The sequence below is a fragment of the Jaculus jaculus genome, chromosome 18, assembly GCF_020740685.1.
Source record: "Jaculus jaculus isolate mJacJac1 chromosome 18, mJacJac1.mat.Y.cur, whole genome shotgun sequence".
Lineage (NCBI taxonomy): Eukaryota > Metazoa > Chordata > Mammalia > Rodentia > Dipodidae > Jaculus > Jaculus jaculus.
The window spans coordinates 2,568,432-2,593,133 of NC_059119.1; the positions used below are offsets into that span (position 1 = coordinate 2,568,432).

Genomic DNA, 24,702 nt, shown 5'->3' on the forward strand with positions numbered 1-24,702 from the left:
CCGGCGGGCGGGCGGGCGGACGGCCCGCGGCTCTGACGGCGACGGCGGCCCCACCCCCGCCCGCCCGCCCGCCCCTCGGCCGTCCTCCAGTCCCCGCCGCCGCCGCCGTGCGCGTCACCGCCGCCCGCACCGCCGCCGCCGCCGCCGCACTGAGCATGCCCAGAGGCCGCCCGACGGGACCCCCGCGGGCGGTCCCCGCCCCGCCCGGGCCACCCGTTCCCAACTGCTCCCAGCCCGCCGGATCCCACCCCATCCCAACGCACCTTACCCCTCCCCTTCCCATCCCCCATCCCACCACTGCCCACCCTATTCCATTCCATCTCCCCCCACCATGCCCCCGCCTTCCCATCTCACCCCTCCCATCGCATCCCATCCCTCATCCCACCACGGTCCATTCTATCTCATTCCATCTCCCCCACCCATGCCCCCACCTTCCCATCTCATCCCGGCCCCCTTCCCGCCACTGCCCACCCTATCCCATGCCATCTCCCCCACCCATGCCCCCACCTTCCCATCTCATCCCGGCCCCCTTCCCGCCACTGCCCACCCTATCCCATGCCATCTCCCCCACCCATACCCCCACCTTCCTATCTCATCCCGGCCCCCATCCCACCACTGCCCACCCTATCCCATGCCATCTCCCCCACCCATACCCTCACCTTCCCATATCATCGCAGACCCCATCCCACCACTGCCCACCCTATCCCATGCCACCTCCCCCACCCATACCCCCACCTTCCCATCTCATCCCGGCCCCCATCCCACCACTGCCCACCCTATCCCATGCCATCTTCCCCACCCATGCCCCCACCTTCCCATCTCATCCCTCCTCATTCTTCCTACCCCTTAGCAACCCGTCATTCCCCATTACCCTCACCCCTCCCTATTCCATCCCATGTGTTCCTATTCGCGTGGATACTACCACACACACACACCCTCCCACGTGCAGCAGAGCTTCCCCGGGTTCACAGGCTAATACGGCAGCGCCGTGGGATAACAGTCCCTCCATCCCCCTCCTGCCACCCCAAAACAAGTGACCCTCGGCCACTTTTGTACACAGCTAGCGCCCTGCCCCAAAACACTCGTGCAAATGTTGGGACACCCACACTCATTTCAGACTCGTCTAATTCATTTTTCTAAGTGAAGGTTTGTTGGAACAGATGAGAAAACATTTTATTTTATCTTCTCTCTTCCTCCTCCTCGGGGCGGTGAGATGACTGGCAAGGGCAAGGGCAGAAGAAGGCGATGGAGGTCCCTTCGCTGCTACAAAGGGGCTCCATCATTGATGTGTGTGTGCCTGTACTGGCCTCCTCTAGGAAGGCAGTAGAATCAAACAAGAATTGGTCCAGGCTTTTTTTCCCCGCCCCCCCTTCTTTTTTAATGTGAAATCTTAGCTGTCTGAAGGCAACTGTGTCCTGCTGGCTGGCACCTGTCAGCCAATACAAATACATACATATACATACACACGCATACACTCTGAACTACGTGGCACCTGTTGGCCATCAGTAATACACACACTCTGAACTACATGGTACCTGTTGGCCACCAGTAATATTCACCCGTATATGCATACACACTCTGTACTAGATGGCACCTGTTGGTCGCCAGTAATACACACACACACACACACACACACACACACACACACATACATGCACATGCATACACTCTGAACTAGATGGCACCTGTCAGCCACCAGTAATACACACATATATACATACATACTCTGAACTAGATTGCACCTGTCAGCCACCAGTAATACACACACACTGAACTAGATGGCACCTGTCGGCCACCAGTAATACACATACATACATACATACATACATACATACATACATACACACGAAACACACACATACACCCTGAACTAGAACGAACACACACACACACACACACACACACACACACACACACACACACACACACACACACACACACACCACCCTCAACTAGAAGCAAACTCATGCCTGGATTTCGGGTCCCAGGGCCTCGCCCCACTCGAGACGCGCAGACTCAGTCCCCGCCTTCCTCCCGGCGCCGGAGCTCCGCGCATGCGCGGTCCGCAGGGGGCGCGCTCTCCCACGTGCTCGGCGCCCGCCGCGGCGCGTGCGCACGCGCGGCCCCACTCGGCGCCGAGGGAGGACGCGGCGCGCCTGGGACTCCGCGGTCGCTCCTGCCGGCTCCCGCGCGCCGTCCTGCGCCCGCCCGCCCGGCCGCGCCATGGGCCTGAGCTCCAATGCCAGCGTGCGAGGTGAGGCCGGCTGTCCGTGCCCGCCGCCCCTCCTCCCCCCCGGCTGTCCGTGTCCGCCGCCCTGCGCGCCCCGCTGCCGTAACCTTGAGCTGCAGAAGGGCGAGCGCCGGCCTGGTGCGGGCTCGGGCGGGACGGGGATGGATCATGATGGATGATGGGTGGATGGCGCGGGGCCCTGCGGACCAATGTCGAACCAAGCCCCTGCGTGTCATGATGCCCCTCCTAGCTTTTCTCGTTGGCCCCCAAAACGCCTCTGTACCTCACAGGCCTTGGAAGGAGAAGGACAGGTGAGGGTGGGAGAAACCGATAGGTTCTGCCTTCTCACGTTGACGTGAACGGGGAGCCGGAAAGGCAGTTTGCTAAGATTCTAAAACAGCGCATGACTGATCACATGTATGAAGACTTTTTTAATATAAAAAAAATTCAACCCAAGGTCTTAAGTGTTCCCAGATTTTGATTAGCACCCCTGTCCCGCATCTGATCTCTGATAGCAGCAGTCCAAGAGAAGGTTAGAAGCAAGCTTCTCTTCTCAGTCTGCCTTCCCTTGGGTTAATACCTAGCATTGAAAACAATATTTTGAAAAAGGTTCAGTTAAAATTAAGATAATTTATGAAAATTGTGATTAGTGTCAAGATTCTTGGTGATAGAATTGTCCATACAATATTGTCCACAAGCTGTGTGATATATGTGATCGCTCTACCTAGCTGTAAACTGCCGCTCCTCGGGTTTTGGTTACCTGTTACAGTAGTTGAGTAAAAGTAAAAAGAAGTTAAAACACCCTGGTGATTCATTCAGTAATGATGATATATAGTGCGAAGTTCTGTAATGTTTTGCTTCTTTTAACAAAATTGATTTGGCAAATAGAGAATAAAACAGAATTTTTTTTTAAAGTACTAAGGATAAATAGGTGATCATTTGCAGTAACTCTCAGTCATTTGTTTTTGTTTTTGTTTGTTTGTTTATTTTAGATAGGGTCTTACTATGTAATTCAGGCTAGCCTTAAACTCTCAGTAGGAAGTCCTCATACCTCAGCCTCCCGAGTACTGGGATTAAAGGCATGTGCCACTATGTCCAGCACAAAGAGAGTGTGGGTGCACTAGGACCTCCAGTTGCTGCAGACCAACTCCAAACACCTATGCCACTTTGTGCATCTGGCTTTATGAGGGTTCTGGAGAATTGAACTTGGGTTATTAAGCTTTACAGGCAAGTGCCTTAACCACTGAGCCATCTCTCCAACCCAAACATTTTTTATTTATTTCAGAGAGAAAGAGGCAACTAGACAGAATGGGCATGCCAGGGTCTTTAGCCACTGTAAACGAACTCCAGATGCATGTGCCACCTTGTGCATCTGCCTTATGTGGGTCCTGGGGAATCAAACCTGGGTCCTTTGGCTTGGCAGGCAAACATGTAAACCACTAAGCCCTCTCTCCAGGCCAAGACCAAACTTTTTTTTTGGGGGGGGGGCAGGTTTAGTGTGTCTCCCAGGCTGGCTTTGAGTTCAACATCCTCCCACATCTGCCTGCTGCTCTGCTGAGAGTACAGGCCTGAGCCACACTTGGCAAGGCTGTGTTCTTGAGAACAGACTATTGAATTGATAAAAATGCTCATGGGACTTGTGCTACAGGTGTGTAAATTTTATAGGAAGACTTGGCACCTGAATGGGATGCCTCAAAAGATTGCAAAATAGCTGTTTAGAGTCATCTTATATAATGGCACCAAATTCCAGATCAGGTAGTGAGCTGTTGAAATCAGAATTAGGTGAACCTTGGGGAGAATCAAAACTCATCAAAGTGCTGAAAAGTGATAGCATTCAGCACTTAATGGCACATTTCTACAGTAACCTCCAGTGGCTCAGGAACTGTAGTGGATGAGGTGGTAGAAAGAATTAAAGAGTTTGAGGATGGGGAGGAGGGCCTTGGAATGCTGTCTCCTGAACATAGATAGAGTGGTGATTGAACTCATGGCCACATAAGACCTGCATGATATTGGGCCCATCAACAACAGGTTGTTGTGGACATCAATAGAGAACAGGGAATAGTAGAAAAAAAAATGGGGGCTCAGTGGGGTAAGAGATAGGGGAAAAGAAGGTTTTGGGAATGGATTATGTAAAGTATTTTTGTTGTTGTTTTATTCAAGATAGGGTTCACTCTAGCCCAAGCTGACCTGAAACTCACTCAGTAATCCCAGGCTGGCCTGGAACTCATAGTGATCCTCCTATATCTGTCTCCTGAATGCTGGGGTTAAAGGCGTGCACCACCATGCCTGGCTATGTAAAGTTTTTCATTTTATTTATTTATTTTTGTAGTCAAAAGATAAGGTAGGACTGGAGAGGTGGCTTAGCAGTTAAGGCGCTTGCCTGCAGAGCCAAAGGACTCAGGCTCAATTCCCTAGGACACATAAGCCATGGCGGTAAATGTATCTGGAGTCTGTTTGCAGTGGCTGAAGGTCCTAGTGTGCCCATATTCATTTATATATTCTCCCCCACTTCTCTCTCTCTCTCAGATAAATAAATTTTTTCTCAATTTTTATTTGCATTTTCCATGATTATAAAGAATATCCCATGCTAATACCCTCCCTCCCCCCACTTTCCCCTTTGAAATTCCATTCTCTATCATATCCCCTCCCCATCTCAATCTCTTTTATTTTGATGTCATGATCTTTTCCTCCTCCTATGATGGTCTGTGTAGGTAGTGTCAGGCACTATGAGGTCATGGACATCCAGGCCATTTTATGTCTGGAGGCAGTACGTCATAAGGAGTCCTACCCTTCCTTTGGCTCTTACATGCTTTCTGCCACCTCTTCCGCATTGGACCCTGAGCCTTGGAAGGTGTGATTGAGATGTTACTCAGTACTCCAGTCACTTCTTTCCAGCACTGTGATACCTTCTGAGTTGTCCCAAGGTCACTGCCATCTGAAAAGAGAAGATTCTCTACCCAAAGTGAGAGTAGCGTTAATATAAGGGTAGGTATATTAAGAGAAGTGCTTACTGGGCAGTTTGATAAGCATAGTATATACATAGATAAATACATTTTTATTAAGTGACAAGGTTCATTAAAAAAAAAAGACAAGGTTTGAGGCTGGAAAGATAGCTCAATGGCTAAAGGTTGGGTTTTTTTCTTTTTGCAAAGCCTTCTGGCCAGGTTTAATTTCCCAATCACCCATGTAAAGCCAGACAGGCATTTGTTTGCAGCAGCAAGAGAACCTGGCAAACCCACACACTCACATGCACACAAATGATTTTTTTAAAGATGAGATTTTTTTGCTTTATGGATATTCAACACAAGAGTTCAAAGGTGACTTCCCATTGGCTTACCATTATCTTTTTTTTAAAAAAATATTTTATTTATTTGAGAGAGATACAGAGAAAGAAGCTGACAGAGTTGAGAGAGAGAGAATGGGTGTGCCAGGTCCTCCTGCCACTGCAAATTCCAGATGCATGTGCCACTTTGTGCATCTGGTTTTATGTGGGAACTGAGGAATCAAATCCTGGCTTTCTGGCTTTGCAAGAAAGTACCTTTAACCACTGAGCTATCTCTCCAGCCCAGTTTACCATTTTCTAAGAGATAGGAAACCCTTGGTGAAGTGGGTTATTACCTTCAGCTTGAAATATTCCACTTTATTTTGTGGCATAACTACTTATTTTAGGGATTATTGTGGCCGCCTTTGAGAGAAGCCCCAAGAATGTACAGATTACATCCGCCAGCACCCTCCTCTTCATATAAAGTGGGAGGCAAAGTGGGGATAGAGATTGTCTTGGGAATCTGCCTGCCTCTTAATGTTTCTTCCTATAAAATTTGGTTCTTAGTGCAATTCAGTTGGGAGACGAAAGCATTTAGGACTGGGAAGATGGCTAAGCCATTAAAGATTTTTGCTTGCAAATGCCAGCTGGGGTCCAATTCCCCAGCCACCCACATAAGCTAGAATCTAAAAATGGTAAAGTATCTGGGGTTCATTCGCAGAAGCAGGAGGCCCTGGCATGCCTTCACAAACACACACACACACACACACACACACACACACACACGCAAATGAATAAGTAAATAGTTTTGTTTTTAAAAAAAAAAAATTAAAGCATTTACTTGCAGCCAGGTGTGGTGGCAAGTGTTTGTAATTCCAGCCCTGCAGAGGCTAAGGCATGTGAATCAAGAATCAGAGACTGGGGCTGGAGAGATGGCTTAGTGGTTAAACACTTGCCTGTGAAGCTTAAGGACTCCAGTTCGAGACTCCATTCCCCAGGACCCACGTTAGCCAGATGCACAAGGGGGCACACGCATCTGGAGTTCATTTGCAGTGGCTGGAGGCCCTGGCGCGCCCATTCTCCCTCCCTCCCTCTCTCTCTCCGTCTGTCACTCTCAAATAAAATAAATAAACAAAAAAATTAAAAAAAAAATAAAAAAAAAGAATCAAAGACCCGCCTGGTCTATAATAGTAAGACCATGTCTGGGGGGGGGGGGGTGGCAAGTGTGTGAATACATACCAGATTTTCTTTATATTCATAGGGTATTGGAAGGGGGAAGTTGGTGTATAATTAAAAATAAGTAGGAGAGTGAGACCCTACCTTGAAAAAAACAAACAAAAAAAAGTAGGTGTCAGGCCAGGACTGGAGTTAATGTGAGACAATGAAAAAGAGTGGTCCTGACTCCTATAAAAATTGGGCCAGTTTGGAGGAAGTAGTTAGCTCTGTGTGGCTTCTACCACCAAATGGCCTTTGCTGACCACTTTGGTGTCTCGTGAGAGTTCCCCATGCCTTTCTGAACTTACCTGCTCTTAATAACTGCAACTCAGGAATCCTGGTCTCATCTTGATCCTTTTCCCTTCCATTTGCAAGGAGACTAGCATCTCTCCACATTCTCAGATGCTGTTCAACTCCTGCCCTTACCTCTTAAAACTTAAGCCCTTCATAAATGTTTTGTTCTCTTCAGCCTAAAGTTACTCATAATTCACTCTCATCTTTAGAAAAAAAGAATAAGTCAACCAAACCAAATACAACTTTCTTTTTAACCTTTCTTTCCTACAAGTCACTTTTTCATCCTTGTTTCTATCTGCCATTTATAGGTATTTGTCTACCATGTCTTCTGTTGCTCATCTCAGCCCATGGCTTTTACAGGCATGTAACCAAAACTTCATGTCATATGTTCTTAGTGAGATTTATAGCTCCAGGTATTCCTGAAACTATTAGTTCCCCAGTTCATTTGGCCACAGTATATTGAGTGAATTCATAGAGTCCTTGAAAATAGCCCTTAAAATGATTGTTGGGTTTTTTTTTTTTCTGAGATTGAATGTATAAATCATACAGAGCAAAAGGCATGTTGTTACTGTAGGTTGTAAACTATAGGAAAAGGATGAGTGGAGTGGACTTTGAAGCTGGAGCTGAGCAACAGTGGCCATCAGTTGATGCTTGTTGGAATTTGTGAGGGGAAGGAGGTATGCCCAAAATATCCCTCACTACTGCCTTTTTCCTCCTAATCTCAGGAAGTTAATTCCACACTTGGATAGACTAGGTTTGAAAGAGGGCAAAGAGAAGTCATTTGGTGTAAGAGTCATGCCATTGTGGCAGAGACAGCATGTTAAATTAGTCATCCATTATTTCTTTTCACTCAGCTAACCTTGAAAGTCACCTGTATGCCAAGCCTTTGGCAGAAAACAGCACCAGCTCCCCCCCCCCACAGTCCCCCTCCCACACACACCTGTACAAATGCCAGGGTGGCCTGGGTTTGTGCCCAGCTGCCCTCCCCCTCCTGACATGGAAGGAACATTCCAGTTCTATGGCAGTTGACAGTGGGTAGGTGAAGGGCCGAAAGGAGGGCAGAAAGGAAGAAGAAGGGTGAAGTTTCTGAGTTAAAGCAAGGCAGTGCTTTCTGTAAAGAAAACCAAAGGAATGTGGTATAAAGAAGGGTGTGGAGTTTGGGGACCAAGTCCATACTTTAGGGATATTTTGTTTTGATTGGTTGGGTTTTATTGTTGTGTATGTGGTTTTCTTGGGAGACAAAGGTCTCTTGTATTCAAGGCTGGCCTCGCCATGTAGCTAAGTAAGGATGATATTGAACTCTTGATAGTATGTTCCACCATGCCTGATTAGCTCTCTGAATAACTGTAAGAGAGAAACCAAAGGGTGTACCATAGGAGGCCCAGCACAGCAAAGGGGGGAGGCAGTCAAGTGTTACCTTCCTCTGATCCTTTTCTTTCTATAGCTGGTTTGCATAGAAGAAAACTTGATTAAGCAAGGTTGGATAGAGAGAGGTTTGATGGTCTACAAGAATAAACCAGCCTTAAGAGCTGTCCATAGAAAAGGAGAGTGGGATAAAGAAGGCACTCGTGGTTGGGGAGCAGTTCAGACCCAGTGCCTGAAAGATGCCAACTGAAAAGTGCCCTTTTGCCTCTGAGATTGTTGTTCCTAAGAGGCATCTCCCAGCAAACCCCGGGGTCACTTGGGGTGGGCTATTTGTTTACTTTCCCCAGTTCTCAGCTTTTTGTTCCCCTCTCTTTCCAAAATTTGGCTTTTGACTCATCATTTTTGTCTTTGTGTGTATTTTCCTTTTCCCTGGAGAAGCCCAAGTCATCTGCAGCTTGTTGCCAGAAAAGACCACTTTGGGTCACTGTCATGAAATGATAAGACAACAACATTTTTCTTGCTTCTGGGAACTCTATAACAATGTGTCCCTAATGAGATTAGAGAAGGGGATTTTGGGAAGTGGGGAAGAAATGGAAAATCGCTTCCTTGGGCCTTATCTAGCTCTGAGAGTCTTAACATACTCAAACACTTATTTGGAGCAAATACAAAACTATTTTTCTGGCTCATATATGGTTCTGTGACATTTGCTTAGGGTCATAAGTGACCCTTACTGAGAGAAGGGTCACAGAGTCCATGTTTTGATTTCCCGTGGGGCAGCCACTCTTGGAATAACTAGAGTCAGCTGAAATGATGTGTGGTGTTGCTTTTCCATGTCAGTTACTCGGCTGTTTCTTCTGCTTCCCCTAAAAAAAAAAAAAATCCCAGCAAGGTAAATGGTTTGGTTTGGTTTTTGTCTTTTTTTTTTTAATGTCACCCTGTACATTCAGTTGACATTATGAGTGAGTGAAGAGGGCAGAAGAATGTTTCAAAATCTTGAAACAAATTGATGTTAACCAATTATCATGTGGTTCTTGGGACTTCTGTAATTTGTAGTCATTATTAAAATAAATATTATAAAGAATATTTCAGGGATGGGATGTAGAGATTTGTATAGCTTGCCTAAGGCCCTGGGTTCCATCCCTAACACAGGGGTAAATACCTCATAATTCACCTATAAAATATGTAAGATCCTGATTATTTAGAGAGTTGTGCTTGTTTAATTTTTTTTTTGAGGGGGTGTCTTTTCCCTTCTAAGTTTGTAGTAAAGACAACATTCAAGAATGGCACACCCTGTACAAGGCAAAACAGTGTTTTCATCAATTTGGGTTTTTGAGACAGGGTTTCAGCATGTTGCTCAGGTTAGACTCAGACTCTGGATCTTGCCACCTCTGCCTCCTGGGTGCAGCGCTTTCAACCTAACCCGCTCTACACGAGGTTCTTTTGGAGCTCAGGTGTCTTTCCATGGGGAAAAAGTAACCCCTCCTGTAACTCCTCTTCCTACAGTTCATTTCCTGCTTATTTATTTTTTATTTTAGAGAGAGAGAGGAAGATAGAGAATTGGCATGCCAGGGTTTCAGCCACTATAGTCAAACTCCAGACGCTTGCACTACCTAGTGGGCATGTGTGACCTTGCACTTGCCTCACCTCGGTGTGTCTGGCTAACATGGGATCTGGAGAATCTAACATGGGTCCTTAGGCTTCGCAGGCAAGTGCCTTAACCACTAAGCCATCTCACCAGCCCCTCTTTTTTTTAAAACTTTTATTTGTTTATTTGAGAGTGACAGAGAATGAGGCAGAGAGAATAAGAGAGAGAGAGAATGGGCATGCCAGGGCCTCCAGCCACTGCAAACAAACTCCAGATATGTGTGCCCCCTTGTGCATTTGGCTAACGTGAGTCTGGGGAATCAAGCCTCAAACTGGGGTCCTTAAGCTTCACAGGCAAGCACTTAAGCACATAAGCGCTCAAGCCATCTCTCCAGCCCAAAGCCCCTCTTTTTAAAAAATATTTTATTTATTTTCAAGAAGGGAGGGAGAGAGAATATGGGCATTCTAGGACCTTCAGCCTCTGCAAACAAACTCAGATGCATGTACCACTCAGTGTATTTGGCTTTACGTGGGTACTGGAGAAATGAACCTGGATCATTAGGTTTTGCAGACAAGAGTCTTTACAGTTGAGCCATCTCCCCAGATCCATTTCTTTTCTGTCTAATTAAAATATTTACTTATTTGAGAAAGAGGAAAACAGAGAGTGGGTATGGACACACAGGGCCGTTTGCAACTGCAAACAAACTGCAGACACATGTGTCACTTTGTGCATCTGGCTGTATGTGAGTACTGGGGAACTGAACTCAGGCTGTCAGCCTTTGCAAGTGCCTTTAACTGCTGAGCCATCTCCAGCTCCCTACAGCTCACTTCCATTGGGGAAGAAGTGTTTCCTATAGCTGCTTGCTAAATAATGCATCAAAACAGAAGACTGGGGCTGGAGAGACCAGTGAGCAGTTACAAGCACTTACTGTGCAAGAGTGAGAGCCTGAGGAAGCCTGAAAGACAGCTCCAGTCTGATCCCCAGGACTCAAATAAACAGCTGGGTTTGCCCATGCCTGGCTGTAACCCCAGTGCTATAGAGGAGCAGAGACCCGAGGATCACTAGAGCTCACACAAAAAAAGGCAAAGTCCAGGATAGTGGAAGAGGGCTGGAGCAGATCACCTGACAGTCCACTCTAGCCACTGCGGGCAAGAGCATGGAGTGCTGTGCAGACACACATACATGCATATCACACACACATGCACACACATGCACACATGGAGGCTGCAACCTGAGCTGGAAGTCACAACGCAGTGCAGCCCAGCTCAGCATCCCCACAGAAGCTGCCCTGAAACACAAGAGAAATCTGCATAGCAGGTGTACTTACAGAACACCCTCCACAGACATGTGCATACATCACATACACCAATACTCAGATCTTGAGGATTAGGGATGTAGCTCAGAGTAGAACATTTTCCCAGCATGCACAAGGCCTTGGTCAATCCCCAGTACCACATTAAAAAAGGAAAGAAAAAGAAAAACCAAAACAGCATCCTTCTCAAAAAAAATAATAATAAAATAAACAGGGCTGGAGAGATGCATTAGCAGTTAAGGTGCTTGCCTGCAAAACCTAAGAACCCAGGTTTGATTCCCCAGGACCCATGTAAAGCCAGATGCACATGGTGGCAACATGTGTCTGAAGTTCATTTAGAGTGGCTAGAGGCCCTGGCACACCATTTTCTTGTGTGCTCTCAAATAAATAAAACAAATCCTGATGAGGCCAAAGGTTTTGAAGCTTTCAAGTGACTGAACTTGTTTTCTTGTCACACAGTACCTGGAAGGGAAAAACTGAGTTAATGTTTATTATAGGGTTCATAGCAGGAAGGAATGGAAATGTGGGAAGAAAAACAGATGTTAGTGTAGTTGAAAATAGAAGCCGTGAACATTCCCATTAGAAACACTCAATGAAGCTACTTTATTAAATAAACAAGAAGAGTCGGGTGTGGGAATAAGTTCCTTTCCATCTGGATACTCCTGAAGACAGTGCCAATTAGATACGTTGATAGAGCCTATCGGTGAAGTAAGTTTGATCCAACAGTACAAATAAGCTATGTGTTTTTGTTTGGTCTTGGAATGTGATTTTTGTACCTCTCTCTCTAGGGCTTTATTTGATGCCTGGGAACTTGTTTGAGACTCGAAGATCTGACTAAGGAAGGGTTGGGGAGTGGCCAGTGTGGCAGTCCTGACCCTGCCAGGTGTGAAGGTCTGACTAAGGAAGGGTTGGGGAGCAGCCAGTGTGGCAGTCCTGACCCTGCCAGGCTTGAAGGTCTGACTAAGGAAGGGTTGGGGAGCAGCCAGTGTGGCAGTCCTGACCCTGCTCACCTTCTTTCACAGCCCTCCACGCTGAGACTACACACCACTCCTCTGAGACTCGCTTCTCTCCACCGTTGCCTGGAGCCATAGTTGTTGAACACTAAGGATTCTGTGGATGCAGAAAGAATAAATAAATGGCCTGTTAGTCAAAGAACTTTTTTATTATTATTAGAAAGCAGAATAATAGCTGGGCCTGGTAGCACACACCTTTAATCCCAGCACTCAGGAGGCAGAGGTAGGAGGGCTGCCATTAGTTCAAGGCCAGCCTGGGACTTCTGAGTGAGTGCCAGGTCAGCCTGGTATAGAGTGAGACCCTACCTTGAAAAAAATACAGGAGAATAATAACATATCTGTGTACATGCATACATACATACACACACACATACATACATATATACATGTGTGTGTGTGTATGGTGTGAGTCAGGCATGGTGGTACATGCTTTTAGACCCAGCACTCAGGAGTCAGGGATAGAAGAATTGCTGTGAGTTCCAGGCCAGCCTGGGCTACAGTGAGACTCTGCCTTGAAAAAAAAGAAAGATATGCAGGAAATTCATGTGGATAATAGAAACTTAACATGTATTAAATGAGAATATATATTGTTATATATGAGGTGACTATGCTAATTTTTATAATGAAAAAGCACTGAAAATTTTACAAACTTTTCAATGACTTTGACGCCTAGGCTCAGGGTTGCGGTCCCTCAGGCTGCTTGGCATGTGGGTGGGTTGGTTTTATGGGTCATTGTTCCGTCTGTCTATACTCGTTCTATTTTTCCTCATACCTTGTAGACTACTTATAGTTGAATTTTGAAAAATCATTTGGAGATCACTGAGGAACTTTTCTATTGCCATGGATGTGAGTCATTTGTCAGTCACCTTCAGACATATTTGTCTTTGTAATCTGAGGGTTTTTTTTTTTTTCAGGCTTTCTCTTCAATGCACAGCTGCCTTGCTAAGGGCTACAGGAAGGCTTTCACAAGGGGCTGTGACAGCAGAATATTTTGGTCATTGTGTTAACATGTAAAAGCTCAATCATTGGGTTGCTGCGCCTCTGTGTTTTGGGTAACTGTCCTCTTTGTCCCCCATTCTAGTTGAATGGGTCGTCGCAGTCACCGTTGCTGCCGGGACGGCCGCACTTGGTTACCTAGCTTACAAGAAATTCTACGTCAAAGACCATCGTAGCAAAGCTATGGTGAACCTGCACATCCAGAAAGACAACCCCAAGGTAGTCCACGCTTTCGACATGGAGGACTTAGGAGACAAAGCTGTGTACTGCCGTTGCTGGAGGTCCAAAAAGGTGAGGAAAAAAAGTCCTTTGTGTAGAGATGCACTAGTGTGTTGTTTCTGTTGAAGCTGTCAAGCTTGTATTACCAGGTACTATTACAAAGTCCTTGGTTTTTGTTGTTTCAGTGAACCCTGTTCTCTGTTTTCCATACACCCTTTTGCGCCTAGGTCTTACTGTGTAGCAAGGTGGCCTGGAACTCATAATCCTCCCAGCTCTGCCCTCCAAGTGCTGGATTACAGGCATGTGCCACACCCAGCTTTGCATACACTCTTACAGAACATGTTCTAACCATCATGGAGTAGAAGTGCATCTGTGCTCATTGAGTTCAGGCAAATTTAACCATCTGCTTGCTTATTGCCCAAAGAAGAGATTTTAAAAAATTCTTACTCTTGGAATTTCCTCCCAGAGGGGATCCTACCTCTGGTAAATAGCCTCCTAAACCGTCCTTCAGCCAAACTTCCTACAATTAAATATCTTAACTGCAGAATTCTTAAAACTCCTAATCTTTGTGACAATTCTATTTTATCACTTCCTGGTTTGGTGCCACCCAGGACACCTGCAGCTGTAGGCGCCATGGCGGCTTCTGAACCCAAGATGGCCAAGTGGTTTTCAAGGTCATCTTGAAAGGACTTATGCACCCATGGCTTCAGGATCTGTGGTGTGTTGTTGTGCAAGCTGTGGTGCACACTCTGCATCCTGCCACCATTAGCACCCACATAGAATGAATCTCACCAGACATGGTGCGAAAAGCACAGTAAACATGATGATGAGTCTGGGCGGGGAGCAGAGTTCCGTGGTGGAGCGCTTACCAGAAGCCGTGGATTCACCCACCACCTACACATGTACAAAGGATGGGTTTCCAAAAATACAAACATGGAAGACACTACCCAATAGATAGTAGAAAGAGTGTGCGTGTGTGTGTGTGTGTGTGTGTGTGCGCGCGCGCGCACGCTAAATTTTTTGTTAGCATACTAAGAAATGGGTGTCACTGGGACATTTTCATACATATCATTATGCTTGGTTCTTTGCTTCCCACACTATTCTCCCAGTCCCCGTCTCCCCCTCTTGCTGATCCCCTTTCCAGATTGTCCTCCCTTTTGCAGTACTCTCCCCCTTCCCCGACTTTAGACCTTTTCCTCACTTTGGTAGTCCCCTAGGAAGTGTTTTTCACTAGCTCATCCTTCCCAGGGTGGCTGATGTTAGATAGAGTGGTGATAAGGAGCTTAGATTACATCATAGTGTCCAGTCTACTTGATGAAGGTATGGGATACAAACTAAAGATTAATAGCCCTATTGCAACTTGTACCTTAAGAAAAGCACTGTTCATCTGGAATGTGGGACTGGGAGTACCTACTCTGGGTTGCTAGGAAATAATCTCCCAACAATATTCCATAGACTAGACATGTTTGTTTTTAAAAGGTGTGTCTGTAGGCAGCTCTATTTTCTCATTGCTCTCTAAACCATAGGAAGTAATGTGTATAGAAATTGTAGAAAAATTTAGCTAGTGACATTAAATATAAATTCCTTTGATTCTTATTATATATAAATATGTGCATGCATGAGAAAAATTAAACATACAGCAATAGGAGTCTTGGGTGCAAGTATAGTTCAAGTCCTTTTAAGGAAAAAAAAAAAAAAGTACTTACACCATGGCCTAGAATTCTCTGGAAAACCAAAGTAACGTATACATGGTAGTTAACCTTCCCCAGAAGATATCCATGGCATATGCCTGAGCTCCAGGCACTAGAGACACTCAATGTTGGCAAAGAAGAGCTAGCTCCCATAGAGAAAAGTGGATGGATGGAGACTTAAGTTTAGGTTTTGCACCATTGTCTCCCCTTCATCCCCCAGGAATTAACCCACATGGAAGAAAGCTTTTCACACATAAGGGTGAGAAACTGGGAAAGGTCCTTGGAGGGATGCCAGACACAGAGTTCCATTCCTCATGCTATGTTGCTGGCTGGGGAAATGGAGGAAAACGAATGAGCAGGTACATGAACATTGCAAGAAGAAGGAGCAGCTTTTCTTTTTAAAGAAAATTATTTAAGAGAGAGAGAAACAGATGGTAGAGAATATATGTGTGGGCACACCAGAGCTTCTTGCCCCTGCAAGTGAACTCCAGACACATGTGCCACTTTGTGCATCTGGCTTTCCATCAAGAGTACTGGGGGAATTGAACCCAGGCCATCAGGCTTTTCAAGCTAGTGCCTTAACCACTGAGTCATCTCTCCAGCCCAGGATCAACTTTTGTATGGAAGACGGGGAGAGAAAGGATTAGCTAAACTTGTGGCTTAGAAGAGGGTTATGCTGCTGTCAGAATACAGAATCCAACCAAAATACTGATTTTCTATAGCTGCAATGGGAAGGGAGTTCCATCTCAAAGAGAGTATGAGGTGACAGTTGGATGGCATTTCTCGGCAGATGGCCCACAATGTGGGCGTGAGATTGAGACATCAGGGCTGGCGATAGAGATCAGAAGAACTGATGAGTCAACTCTAGGAACGCAACTGATCCGTGAGGCCAATAAAAGACATAAACTGAAGATGAAATCTTAGAGGATTGTCTGCGCTTGGGAAAGAGCAGAGTCAGTTAAGGAGATGGAATGAGCCTTGGGGGCTAGAATAAAACAAAATATGGCTGCAAAATAGAAAAGGGCAATGCTTGGAAAGTGTTGGTGCCGAGTTGGCCTGTCCAAAGATAACAGGTGAATAGATTATTGTATAAAGAGTCCTGGATTAAGCAATTAGGCAGTTGACCTTTTCATGCCATTTCAACAGAATAATTGGAACACACTGTATACAAGTCAGTAAAGAGTGAGTTACTAATAAAGAAAATGCCACAAGCCTGGGTACATGTCAGTAAATTGTGATCAATGTCAAAAGTGGATGGAAAGAAAATTACTGCTTATGTAAACACTGGAGGGTGGCTCGGAGATGAAGCAAGGATGTTTCTTTGATGGGATTTTTCCCAAGGGGGCAAAGCATAAGGTCTCAAGTATTTCACAAAGAATCACAAACGGACACACGCTAGTGGTTCAAATGTTTATTAAACTTTATAAATAATTCAACAAAGCATTCCAGAACTGTTCTTTCATTTCACAATTTAGACTTTCCAGATGGGGAGACTAGAGACCGCCATTTCCTGTAGGTAGACTGAACAGGAATGCTAGACCAGTTAGACCTTAAGTTTCTCAGTGTTTTTCTTTGTGTATTATAGGGGTGGCTAGGGGTATCTTTAGTAATCCTCTTGGCATGTAGAATTTGCCATTGTGAATTTTCACTTCCTGGACATTTATTTCTCTGCCTTGAATCATTGAAGGGCTCTGTGTGAATAGTGTCCCACGTTGTCACATTCATTGAGTGTTCTTACTCTGCACACATCTTTGGGGCTCCCCACATGGCCAAAGTCCAGATTACCACACAGCCACCATGCCACACGAGACATGAGTTAATAGCTGAGATCCAGTAGTGATCTGGAGTTCATATTCGCTCATTTTCCCTCATTCAAACCAGTTGTGTTTCTAATATAACAAAAGTGAAGTACATTTTTACCCTGCAGAACAACAGTACATGTGATATAAACTGTGTTCACATCTGTTCATTTTCAGGTACAATTGCCCATATCTAATGACTCAAATCAGAAATTATAGTTTTTAACACACTCTACTCCTCCTCTCTTCCCCCTCCTTTTTCAGAAACTGGCTTATTTTTGTAGCTGTTTCACCAAAAGGTTGTCCTTATTTTAGGTGAGAATGAGAGGCGCCAGCACAGGGAGATTAAAGGGACTTCAGGGAAAGGCTCCAGGCCAGTCTGTAGAGAAGGAGGGATGACATGAGTAATAGCATAAATGCATAACAGCCTTTCAAAGGACTAGACAGTCTTCCTTCCAAAACAGGAAAATGAAAGAACTTTGGTGTAAGAATGGGGAGGTGGCAGCACGGGCGTGCAGACCCCGTCTCCCTGCGTTGCACCGAAGAGGATTTGAATTCTGACTTGTTTTTTATGGTGCCATGTGATAGTAGATTTGGTTCTGTTCCCATGGAGGGAGGGAGGGAAGTGTGTGTGTTTCAAAAAAAAAAAAAAAAGACCTATTTTTTTTGGTTTATTTTTATTTATTTACTTGAAAGTGGCAGAGAGAGAGAGAGAGAGAGAGAGAGAATGGACACGCCAGGGCCTCCAGCCACTGCAAACGAACTCCAGAGGCGTGCGCCCCCTTGTGCATCTGGCTAACGTGGGACCTGGGGAACCGAGCCTCCAACCGGGGTCCTTAGGCTTCACAGGCAAGCGCTTAACCGCTAGGCCATCTCTCCAGCCCAGAAAGACCTATTAATGGTTTAGAAATGGGTTATGCTCACCCACTTCTCAGAAACCACATTCCAAATGTATTTGATTCCTTTCCTTTCCATACAAGGATAGTCATGTAAAAATCTTAATTTTTCTTAAAGCATTTTCCTATTCTATCCACTACCTTACATTTAATTAAATTAGGTTCATAAGGTAGGCATAAAGTGGTGTATTGTTCTCTTAGATAGCCTGAAAGATCTCATTCCTTTAGCATTCCTTCTCAGCCAAAGCAATCACAGTTCTCAACTGGGTTGTGACTGTGAGCCAGAATGACTCCAGGCACCTTCCTTAGAGCACAGTACAAAACCCTCATTAAAGCCAGGCCTGGTGGCACTGCCCTGCCAGGCTACCACAGAGTGGGTGAGTTAAAGGCCAACCTGAGCAACTTTGTGATACCCTGTCTTAAAAGTGAAAAGACAAGCCGGCTGTGTTGGCACATGCCTTTAATCCCAGCACTCAGGGTAGAGGTAGGAGGATCGCCATGAGTTCAAGGCCACCCTGAGACTCCATAGTGAATTCCAGGTCAGCCTGGGCTACCTCGGAAACAAAAATAAAAAATGAAAAGATAGGTGCAGATAATGGTCAGTAGTACGCTACTTACCTTCTATGCACTTGGGTCTAGGTTCAACCCCAATACTAAAAGCCCAAGTAAATGTCTACAGAGTTTGCTCCAAGTGACATGATGGTGCACACCTGCCTATATTCCTACCACTTACGATGCCAAGGCAGGAGGATTGCTGCGAGTTCAGGGGCAGCCTGGGCTACAGAGAAACCTTGTGTCAAAGATACAAAACAAAAGTCTGGTGAGATGGCTTAGTAGGTAAGAGTGCTTGCTGTGCAAGCATAAGGACCTGAGAGGGCCTGAGTTCAATCCCCAGCCCCCTCTTCAAAAGCCAGGTGTCAGCCTGGCCAAAAACTGGTGGCTAAAAGTGAGAGAGCAGTAGAGGAGGACACCAATGTTTTGTATTCTCTGCATGCACGTGCATATTGCACAAAAGCAAAATACAAAAGAAAAAGTTCACGGGAAATAGAGTACAAACTTTAGAGTCGTAATTCAGTAGTGAAGAGCTTGCCTCTTGCCTGTCACATGCAGGGCCTTTTGGGGTCCATCCCAGCACAACAGCAACAACAACAAAAAAAAAAACCCACATAAGACCTACAAAGTTTGGAGAAGGAAATGATGTGGGTGCCTTTTTAAGTAATTCAAGAGGATTTGTTTTTTATTCTCTGTTGAATTAACTTGAACCAAACATGACTTGCTCTATGGGATTCATTTTAAAAAAAACATTTAATATATAAACAATTTTCCTTCATAGATTATGTTTGGAAGCATAGAACCAGCATGTTTTCTTTTCTTCCACATAGAAAATAGATATAAAGCAAGGAGCACTTCTTAAAAACATTATGCAATTTGCCATTTGGATTTTTCTAATGCCAACTAATTACCTTTCTGTTCATTTATGCTATATTGAGAATCCTGTAAATGTATTCCAATAAATATATTCCACTCACATGCTAGGCAATTAGGAAATTGACAGTCCTGGGCTGGGGAAGATGGCTTAGTGGTTAAGGCATTTGCCTGCAAAGCCGAAGGATCCTGGTTCAATTCCCCAGGACCCACATAAGCCAGATGCACAAGGTGGTGCGTGCATCTGGAGTTTGTTTGCAGTGGCTGGAGACCCTGGCACACCCATTCTCTCTCTCTTCTTCATATATATATATATAAAAGAAATTGGAAGTCCTATCTTTGACTTAATAGGGGGTTTTAGTGTTGGTTAACTTTAGGTGAGACATCACTGGTGAGTAAGTAGAACCGTGTGAAGTGAGGAACACAGTTCTGGACAAGGCACTAATTCTTGGGGTTAAATGATTTTTTCAAAGGCAGAATTAAAGGATAGGTTGGAGGTGGCTTAATTGGAAGAGCATTTGCATAGCCCACACAAAGCTCTAGTGGGCTCAATCCCTAGCACCCCATCAAACTAAGTGTGCTACATGCCTGTCACCCCAGCACCTCAGAGTTAGGGGCAGGAGAATGAGAAGCGTCAGATGATTCTCACCTACACAGCAAGCTCCAGGCCAGCCTGGGCTACATGAGGCTGTCTTACCAACAAAGGGAAGGCATCTGTCCTGAGCCCTGGCACCTGCCACCATCCAACCTCTCAACAAAGGATAGTGACAAATACCTGGGAGCTGTCAGCCACTGCAACAGACAACTGTGTTGGCCAGGCTGACGCTGAGTCATGGTAGTCCTCCTGCCTCAGCCTCCTAGGTGCTGGGATTAAAGAAGTTGGGAGGGGTGCTTTTAAGAACACGAAGAAGGGCCATGGAGACAGCTTCAGTGTTTGCAAAACCTGCCAACCCAAACTCAATTCCTCAGCTACCCATGGAGAGTGGCAGAAACATCTGGTGTCGTGTTTGCACCCTGCCATGTGGGCACACACACGAACACACAAAAACATGCAAATAAATATTTTTAAAATACATTTAAAGTATATTTCTTTATAGATTTCTTTCCTGTTCTTGGTTCTATTTGTGGAGGGAAATATGAGAAAATGTTAGATTTTCTAGAGGTGAAAACAATTTATATTTCAGAATTTATGTTTCAGTAGGTTACTTGAGCTTTTTTATTTAGAAATACTTCATTTTTCAAAAACACATTTTGTAACCCATGTGAGAAGACTAGCGTGAAGAGCAGTAAGCACACTGTTTATAGAAATGAAGTCTTTGATATTTGCCCGGTCAAGATGGCGACCGCCTAGCTGCACTACAAACAACAAGGGGAAAAAAAGATAGATGCAGATCCTAAGAAGAGAGCTGCCCCAACATACCTCAAAAGGGGCCCAACTGAAACTAAGGACAACTGGCGAAATAAGCCAGGGTGATGTTTTCCTGTGAACCGGATACCAGCACAAAGGGGAAGGAGATCAACGGAGAGAAAAATCAATTCCTACCAAATCAGAGAGCCAAAGCCTCAGAGGCCCCCAACACCTCAGCACTGAAGCAGACCAAAAATGAACCAACATGGCTCAGGGAAATCTTGCGGAAGAGGGGGCGGAAAGAATGTCAGAGTTACATGTTGGGTCATGATTTGCAGACACATTTATCATACTAATAACTGGGGGCTAACTCCACAATGCACGACCCATTTTCATTAACAAGGAGGGTCTAATCGGAGGGGGTAGATCACAGATGAGCCTAAATAATGGTACCAAACTGCCTGTATTCACTGAAATGAAAACTAATAAATTAAATTTAAATAAAAAAAAAAAGAAATGAAGTCTTTGATAGTGTTAATGTTTTTTTAGTTGTTTTATTTATGAGAGAGAGTTGGTGCACCAGGGACTCTAGCCACTGCAATAGAACTTTTGTATGCATGTGTGACCTTGTGCCTCTGGCTTATGTGGGTTCTGGAGGGCTGAACCTGGGTCCTTAGGCTTCATAGTCAAGTGCCTTAACTGCTAAGCCATCTCTCTAGCCCAGGTAATGTTAACTTTTATTCTCACTGTAAAAATAATTTGGGCTTGTTTATAAAACATGTCACTTTGAAATGCTGTGCTTTGCTGTAGGACTCATTTCAATCTGATTTTTTTACGGCCTCCTCTTCATCTGTGCTGAGAACAGACTGAAACCTTAAATTGTTTATGTGCTGTTTGTGTGTGTGTGTGCACACACACACACACACACACACACATGTACCAGGGCCTCTTGCACTACAAATGAACACCAAATGCTTATGCCACTTTATGCATCTGGCCTATGTGGGTGGCTTGGGAATTGAACCTGGTCTGGCAGGCTTTACAAGCAAGTGCCTTTAACCACTGAGCCATCTCCCCAGCCCCCAAGACTTGTTTTTCCCATGATCATACCCTGTTCCACATCTCCAGACATAAAGCAAAAAGGTGTGCAGGCTGTCCATGCATTCCTCATACACTGCCATCTGCCTAGGGAGAATTTATTTCTAGACGTGTACAATATGCTGATAGCTTGGGGTTTTATACAACTATTTATTACTCATAATTGTGTACATGTAATAAAATGAAAATTTGAATTACCCTTGACCAGATCTTGTTTTAATCTGGGGCAACAAGATTCTGCACATCATAGTTAACATTATATGCCACAGGGGTCAAGTTTCAGGTTTCTAAAATCGTCCCTTCACAGTGAGGAATGACTGCTGTAGATGGCAAAGCTCTTACCATGTTCGGCAGGCTCCTTCAGTGGCACAAGGAACCTTGAGTTGGACAGTGGAGCTCTAGTTTCTGAAGCATAGGCTGTGCAAAGATGCCAGCTCTCATCTTTTGGTGTTAAATGAAGATAAAAAGCAAGCATAGCAAGTAGAGAAGTAAAACATGTATTGATACTTGTATCACAAGTATGAAATCCTCAGAAGCCACCTGGAATGTTATCATTTAACATGAGAAAGACTAGATATGCAAAAATTAATGACAGGGAACATGAGTATTCTGATATGAAAATATGTGTTAGTTAAATCATAAGAAATACACAATAATAGAAGTAGTATCTTAGGAGTGTGTATGTGACCTGAAGTTCATGAAAACTACTAGAGAAGTAACATGTGTCAAAATGTTCTCAGTCCATCACAATACATAAGTAAAATTGAATAAAGTGAGCAGAGAGGAAAGGAACGCTAAGCTGCCAACACTGACACGGCCTTTACCCCCCATCGTATTGCCCCAGTACAGCGGTGTTGGTTAGTAAGGAAACCCTGCAAGCTGGTACCATCTGTGGAGACTATTTTGGTGACATTGTGAATAAAGGTACAGTGAGCTGGAAGACAACAGCCACTATTAATACTGAACTTACTGGGACTTGGGGACAGCACAGAATGCTGTCTACTAGATATCAGAGTAGAGTGTCCATAGTCCAGTCTACCCAAGAGACCGGTTAAAATAATGAGTTTTACAGTGTTGCCTCTTTAGAATAAAATACAGGGTGTGACTCAAAGGCTGTGTGATATGTTTTTTAAGCACAAAGTGAATCAGAATGTCTTAGAGGATTTAGCACCTTTGGCTCACACTCTGAGAAACTTAGAAATTGAGTTTTGTCTCCTACCCCTGTGAAATGGTGTGTGTGATGCACACACTTGTATGTGTCCTTGCAGTGCCCGTGTGCTTGCTTGCCACAGGGGTTGGGAGGCACACCTTGCCTGAGGTGGCTGGAGCAGAACATTTGGATGTCCTGTACCATCACTTTTCCACCCATTTCTATTTGAACTGGATTTTCTTGCTGACAGCAGAGCTTGCTGTTTTTTGCGAGCCTGGGTAATCCCCTGGTCTCTGCCCTCCTATGTGGGTCTGGGATTGTGGTACACAAGCCCATACTCAGCTGTTTATAAGGAATCTGGAGATTTGAACTTGGGCAGTTTTAGGCCCCCATCTGCATACGCTTTTTAAGAAAGCATACCAAAGACAGCCAAGGAAAGCCTGAGTTATGACATGGGCATCAGCCACCACTCCCAGTGTAGCTGGGATCAGACTTTTTAAAATATTTAGTTATGTGGGGCGGCAGGGGTCTCTTGCTGCTGCAAATGAATGCCAGACACTCATTCTACTTAGTTATTTCACCACTTTTTGCATCTGGCTTTGCTTGGATGCTGGTGACTTGAACCCGGGCTTGCAGGTTTTGCAAGCAAACACTTTACCACAGAACCATCTCCCCAGCCCTGCGATCAGACATTTTACCATCTCTCTGTCTCTCTCTCTTTCTAGTTCCCGTTCTGTGATGGGTCCCACATAAAGCACAATGAAGAGACCGGAGATAATGTGGGACCCCTGATCGTGAAGAAAAAAGAAACTTAATGGACAGTTGTGGCACAGAACACAGCCTGTCCTCACGTCACCTGATTGTTGAATTAGAAACTGCCACTTCCACCTGACCTTCCCCAGGTTCTAGGGTGGTACATCATCGCTCACTTCAGCTTTTCCCACTTGTGACGTTGGCCTTACCTGTGGAAGCATCGTGGTGCACCTTTGTTTAAAAAAAGAAAAAGGGATAAATCAACCTCATGGTCTGCAGGTTATTTTGGTCATGTAAGGATCCGTTTCTTTAAATTTAAAATAATGGTCTTAGAATATAGTTGTCTATCGAGGTTAATGTATTAAATTATTCTCAACATCATGTATGTGGAGATGGTACTTATAAATTTCAAGGGAAAATTGCCACCTTACATCACTTAGTTAACCTGGAAAGTAAATACAGTGGTTATTACAGCATAGGAAAACCTGTTCTGATTTTTGTTTCTTCTTGACCACTGTGGGAGTGGCATTAGTGTGGCTTCTATGATTTTAAGGTTTTCAGTCAAATTGACTATGACTGTTGCTCAGTCAGCCCCATCAATAATAAAGGGATGACCCCACTTACTTTGTGTTATCGTGAGTATCTGATCGACCCAGCAGAGAAACCAGTAGTGGGAATGCAGATTGCAGTGACAGTAGGTAACAGCCATTACAGAATGTCTTAATGTGATGAACGCATGCACGGCGGCTCACACCTATAGCCCCAGCGCTCAGAAGGCTTAGGTAGTAGGGAATCACTTGTACTTGAGGCTAGCCTGAGCTAGAGTGAGACCGAAAGTGAAACAAAACAAAAGATGTGATATGACAGGACTCCAGGTCCAGAGTGGCAAGTCCTGGAACTGGGGACTTGGATGAGATTGGAGCAGCCATGTTATATGTGTGGATCACAGCCACACATCCACGACAGAGTTAGTAGTCACAAGGTTAGGGCAACAGTGTGAGTGACATTTTTTATTTCCCACTTTGGATAATCAAGCACATGGCCTTTACTA

At 44.9% G+C, this 24,702-nt stretch overlaps 1 protein-coding gene across 1 annotated transcript; it reads left to right on the plus strand.

The window, feature by feature from the left end:
* Positions 1 to 2,148: 2,148 nt before the first annotated feature.
* Cisd1 (CDGSH iron sulfur domain 1) lies at positions 2,149 to 24,270 on the plus strand. The gene is made up of 3 exons (XM_045137113.1): positions 2,149 to 2,254; positions 13,358 to 13,563; positions 23,624 to 24,270. The coding sequence occupies exons 1-3, from the start codon at positions 2,224 to 2,226 to the stop codon at positions 23,711 to 23,713; spliced, it is 327 nt and encodes a 108-aa protein (XP_044993048.1). The 5' UTR covers positions 2,149 to 2,223; the 3' UTR covers positions 23,714 to 24,270.
* The last annotated feature ends 432 nt before the right edge of the window (positions 24,271 to 24,702 follow it).